This window comes from Pistacia vera, unplaced genomic scaffold (assembly GCF_008641045.1).
Source record: "Pistacia vera cultivar Batoury unplaced genomic scaffold, PisVer_v2 Contig570, whole genome shotgun sequence".
NCBI classification, from domain to species: domain Eukaryota; kingdom Viridiplantae; phylum Streptophyta; class Magnoliopsida; order Sapindales; family Anacardiaceae; genus Pistacia; species Pistacia vera.
In genome coordinates, this window is record NW_022196413.1 from 751888 (window position 1) to 757887 (window position 6000).

Here is a 6000-nt window from a genome sequence, read left to right on the forward strand (position 1 = left end):
TCCTACATTTATATTTGCTGGTACTGAAATATCCCATTAAAATACTCCACCATTTCTCAAACTTGTTAAATTCTTAATCCATGCAATTTTAATTTGAAAACCCTTTTACATAAATATGAAGTTGGTATAAACAAACATATTATATATACCAGCATTGAGACGAAAGGGACTAGAAAGTGAAGCTATAGAGACCGCAGTAGATGCTTTACCATTATATTAAGGAAGCGCCAATCTTTTAGTCTTGTANATTATCACTTATATAACCACCAATAATTGCTATTGGTTTCTAAATGATAATGTAGATGATGTTAAAAGGAAGGTGGGAAGTTATATCAAACACCAACATCTTGGAGACACCATTTGTAGATTTGGGTGCGACGTTATTTTCTCTATTAATGAAACTCTTACATCACACTAGAACAACCTAAGTATCCTCTGCCTCCATGTTAAAGATGACGAAGGTCTCATATAATGATTCAATTATTTGATACAGACGGAATCCAATTAATCTTTTTTTCTATGAATTATAAGATAAACAAATTAACATTTAATTATCAAGCTGTACAAGTTAATTCTTAAACAATTAATTAGTATGGGCCACAGAGTTAGAGTGCATGATTTTGGTGATTGAAGGATCATGTGCATTCCCTGGACAATATCAGATATTGTACAACAAATAATGTAATGGACAGCAAAATAAAGGTTTTCCAACCAGCAATTCATTAATTTTTTTAAAAGCTAAAGCATCAGAACGCAAGTAAAATCAAAACAGAGACAACCAATGTGGATTGGAGTTCGATAAAGAAAAAAAATCCTTGGAATCATTATTACGGATTTTTATACTATCACTATCATAAGATGGATATGTCATACTTTAATTATTTACATATATATGATCTGATAAATTGGCCGTTGATTTATATGTTATACAAGTAAGTACTTTAAGCTGATCAATCACCATTTACATTCAAGTTTATTGGTACCTCAAAGTTTGATTAATTAGATTGAGACTCCAAAGTTTTAACATGTCAAATAAAACTTTTGGTTTTGGGCGTGTAGGTTAAGGTATTAAAAGGAAAGTAAATGTATAAAAGTATCCCGATTATTTTGTCTTACATTGGTAAGTTGGCAGTGGTACTGGGTGCGAGACTCGGAATGGGAGTGGAAGTGGGACGTGGGACGTGGCGGAATCGTCTTCTGCGCAAAGCTGCCTACATTCTGGACGCATCCCCTTTCTTGTCTTTGTGCTCCGTAAAAGTCAAATGTATCTCCGTTCTACAATATCTTTTATTTTATTCATATCCTAATTTTTATTTGAAAAATATTAAAATGATTAGCACGTGTTTAACTGTGAGTTTGTGATCCAATACTCTGTGGTCCAATACTCATTGTTGATACAGAAATCTATATTAATTAGAGAATTTCGATTGACCTTATCGAAACCGAAATAGATGTGTACGTGATTTAATGAAAATCAGCAATGAATAACAAAGAAAAAATCATAAATAAAAACACAAGACAATTTTTAAAGTGGTTCGGTAAGTTAGAACTTGAGCCTACGTCCATTGTTATTTTATTGCTTTTGAGTGCTTACAAAAAAAAAGTTTAATTCCTAGGAAAATTTGCTTAGAACAATTGTCCAGCCCCCCTAAAAACAAGTTATGATGGATTTATATAACACTCATTTACATGATTGAGTTGAGATAAAATTCAAATACGTAGAATTAGGAAGTTGCATAATCTTCAGCTACCTTAGTTGGAGTTTAAGTCAATCTTGAGCAAATCTAAATATCTTCTCTCCTAATAATGAATTATCCTCTCCGGATTGACAGCACAACAATAACCCCCTAATTTTTAGAGTGCATAATCGCGCTTCAAAAACTCATGTCTTTGATCTGGATGGTTGTTGCACTATAGGTTGTAGTCTCTAACTGAAGACTTGAGTTATGTCTGGCGCGATCTAAGAGATCTGAGAGATCTTGAACATGTGATCTCAAGCGAATGATCGAGCTTAGGAGCTTAATCAGATAGCATAAAGAGCTCGATCTGAGAACATAAAGAGCTCGATCTGAAAGCATAAATAGCTCGATCTGAAGATGCGAGGAGTTTGATTAGAAAGCGCGGAGAGCTTGATCAGAGAGCATAGCTCGATCAGAAAGCATGGAAAGCTTGATCTGAGAGCATAACTCGATCAGAAAGCATGGAGAGCTTGATTTGAGAGCATAGTTCATCGGAAAGCATGAAGAGCTTGATCTGAGAGCATAGTTCATCATAAAGCATGAAGAGCTTGATCTGAGAGCATTGCTCGATCAGAAAGCATGAAGAGCTTGATTTGAGAGCATAGCTCCTTTAGAAAGCATGGTGAGCTTGATTTGAGAGCATATCTCGATCAGAAAGCATGGAGAGCTTGATCTGAGAGCATAGCTTGATCAGAAAATATGGAGAACTTGATCTGAGAGCGTTGCTCGATCAGAAAACATGGAGAACTTGATCTGAGAGCATAGCTTTATCAGAGAGCATGGAGAGTTTGATCTGAGAGCATAGCTTGATTAGAAAGCATGGAAAGCTTGAGAGTTAGAGAGCTAGCTTGAGAGCTCGATAGCTTGGGAGCTTGAGAGCTAGCGAGCTCTTTCTAATATGAGCGATTTGGCCACGGGATCTGAGAGCTTTGATTTGGAACAGACTTTAGTATTTTGATGATAACTTGAGCTACAAACCTCGGATTTGGATAATTCTTGGATTGTCAAAAAGCTAACTTGAAGGGCTACAATTCTTGTGTTTACTGCTTAGCCAAATTCAAACTTTATCCTACTCATATTTTCACATTTGATAACGTGATTCTAGAAAAAAAAGCTGGAATTTGCTGAAGAAGTTGAGACTTGCTGGAAAAACATGGAGAGCTGATGTGAATCAAACCCTCCTTCTAGCGCCAAAATGTTGATACAGAAAGCTGCACTAGCCAGAGAATTCCGATTGACCCTGTCGGAATCAAAAGGATGTGCGCGTGATTTAATGAAAATCAGCAATTAATAAAAAAAAAAAAGTCATAAATAAGAACACAAGACAATTTTTAAAGTGGTTCGGCAAGTTAAAACTTGAGCCTACATCCACTGTTATCTTATTGTTTTTTAGAGCGTACAAAGAACAGTATAATTCATAGGAAAATTTGCTTAGAACAATTGTCCAACCCCCTTAAAAACAAGTTATGATAGGTTTATATAGTGCTCATTTACATGATTGAGTTGAGATAAAATTCAAATACGTAGAATTAGGAAGTTGCATGATCTTCGGTTATCTTAGTTGGAGTCTAAGTCAATCTAAATATCTTCCTTCCAAATTAAGCAAATCTAAATATCTTCTCTCTTAATAAGAAATTATCCTCTCTGAATTGACCGCACAACACGCATAAAAAAATGTTTTGTCATCTTTGTTTCTTGAGCTGAAGCAGTAGCCAAAATGCAGAGGATATAATTAAATGCAAGTGAAACAAATTAATGTGTTGAAAGGCTGTTAATTTCACATGTGAAGAACCAATTTGTAACTGTTTAGCAGTCTGTTGCTTAATTTTCAAGAATCTATGGGTTACTTTTCGGTCTCAAATCAACTTCAAAATACTAGGCCTGAATCTGTCAATGGGATAATGGACATGGTGATACGTAGACGAAGGATATTCTTTCTGTTGTGTTTGCTAAGAGGTAATGAATTGATGGTGGGTTCTCCACATCATTTAGAATCCAATTTATGACCGTTAGAGAAAAGATTATTAATTTTTTGATTCCCTCCGATTTCTTAAAGGATTAAAGAAAATGAGAACTTGGAATATTTGTATAGCTGGGTGCTTATCATTTAAGATCTTGGGCTCTGGTTATTCATTAATGTTCCAAAATTTCTGCATTTTCTTGGATGTATTTAATTTTCCTTCCTGATTTTCTTATCGCATTCCCTACAACACTCGTTCAATTTTATTATTGATTAATATGTGTTCATATGCAGCTCAGTTGTTTAAATTATGTATCTGTAGAATCATATATATGCAGTATGGATATGGAAACTTCTGCGTAAAAATATTTCTAACATAAAAAATAAAAAAGGAGAACTAAAATTTAAGTTCAGGCACTAGCTAAAACAGGATCTGGCTTTATTGCTGGACACCTTTCCACTTTCTTTCAGAGTTCTGGATGAACGAGTACATCTCTTGGAGTGTAAAATAGCTGCGCAGAATCAAACTCTCCCTCTCTGTGTCTTTCCGCCTCACTTGTTGCTCATTCATCTCCATCTTCCAGCATATTACAAGACTTTCTACTTCCATGAAAACTAATTTCTCTTTATATTCGGATCTCTTCAATACAGTGGATCGTGGAAATTCACAGCTTTTAAGGAGTGGCATTAAGAGGACAGATGGAAAATCTCTTTGTAATCCGAAAATTCTCTGAAATGTTCCTCTACCCAGTCGTCTCCTCTAATTTTGTCACATCAACACAAGGAAGATTATTTGCATACAATTCCTTTATATGCTTTTTTGAGTCTTAATTATTCAAGACCAGAAATCCCACCACTGATATCCAGTACTAGACTGATCGAAGAGATCATCCGACTCGAATTTCCCCCAATCTTCTGGTGATGTTAATGAACTCTCGGCAGGTTCCACCATGGCCATAAGATTGGGCTCTTCTTCAAGTCCAAAGTACTCAGCCTTTATACTGCTATCATCATCAGACAAGACACCTAGTCTTTGTTCTGATATCTCAAGGGACAAGCTCGGCTTCACTTCTGATTCACACTTTGTGTTTGTGGCCTCTCCATTATCTAATTCGCTGTCCATGCTGTTTACAGCTTCAAATTGCCCACAACACTGCCTTTCTTCTCGTGGTTTTTGCAATAAATCATTCATTCTTTGCAACTGTCAAAAATCAAATTAATTAATACCTTTATATATATACATCATGCTTAAACCTTCATCAAACAATTAAGGGTTATTGAAATTAAATAATGACATATAAGTACCTGAATCACCAAGGCCTGCTTTTCTTTCTTCAGAGATTCGAAACGGGAAGCCAAATTATCGTAATTGGCTTGCAGTATGTTGTAGTCTCGTTCGAGCTGCTTCGACTTCCATCTAGCTCTCTTGTTTTGAAACCATATAGCTACCTGACGTGGCTGCAACCCAAGTTCTCTAGCCAACTGTAGTTTCTTTCGTGGCTCAAGTCTAGTTTCATTTTCAAACATCAGTTCCAATGATCTGATCTGTTCATCACTGAACCTTCTCTTATTATTCTTGTTCCTCTTTTTTTTCGAAGTTGCAAGCTCGTTTAAGCAGGAAAAAGGCTCAGACGCCTGAGAATATTCGTCTGCATCAAACATCTTTTTTGAAATATGTGCGGACAAATAATTAATATTCTCGTTTTTGGAAAAAAAAATGGCTTCAAATTTCACTGGTGAATGTTGAAGGGAGATGATGATTATGATGTGTTGAAGGTTTGTGAAGTGAATGAATTTCTTAGCTAATTGTGATATGCAAATTATATGCATATCATGGTTTTCTAAAGTCTGACTGGGGAGTTTCTCACTTCTGCTTTATATCCTCTCCGATAGCGTATACTGTTTCTCCTCTTGTGCCTTGTAAACATTGTCAATTTTTTTTTTCTTGATAAATTCTATGATTAAAAGCTCTAGCTATAACAAAACAATCTTAAGGCGTCTGTGACTGCACATGCGGTCCAAGCCGTTTCTTTGGTAGCTTGCGTGGCTTGCTTTTATTTTCATATGCACATAATAATATGATAACATTTTTAATTTTATTATAAAATAATAAAATCTCCATTGTCATCATCGTCATTGTCATAATTTTCAGCCTAGTCTTGTCGTAAACCATATAGGGTCGGCCGCGTGAATCACGTTCTGCCTTTACAATTATTTCATAATATACTATTTTAGTTTCTATGTATTTAAATGTAGCGTTTGCTTTGTTACCACAGCATTGTTAAAAGATTAATTCATTTT

At 35.3% G+C, this 6000-nt stretch overlaps 1 protein-coding gene across 1 annotated transcript; it reads right to left on the reverse strand.

The window, feature by feature from the left end:
* Window positions 1-4032: 4032 nt before the first annotated feature.
* On the reverse strand, window positions 4033-5622 carry LOC116109008 (homeobox-leucine zipper protein ATHB-12-like). The gene is made up of 2 exons (XM_031395262.1): window positions 5005-5622; window positions 4033-4900 (listed from the first exon to the last, which is right to left on the reverse strand). The coding sequence occupies exons 1-2, from the start codon at window positions 5527-5529 to the stop codon at window positions 4535-4537; spliced, it is 891 nt and encodes a 296-aa protein (XP_031251122.1). The 5' UTR covers window positions 5530-5622; the 3' UTR covers window positions 4033-4534.
* Window positions 5623-6000: the final 378 nt, after the last annotated feature.

What these genes read in the sequence shown, in the direction of transcription:
- LOC116109008 (XM_031395262.1), bottom strand. Translation starts at nt 5,529, where the DNA reads ATGCATATAATTTGCATATCACAATTAGCTAAGAAATTCATTCACTTC. An exon ending in AGCAGGCCTTGGTGATTCAG is followed by an intron (nt 4,901 to 5,004) that starts GTACTTATATGT and finishes GATTTTTGACAG; the next exon opens with TTGCAAAGAATGAATGATTT.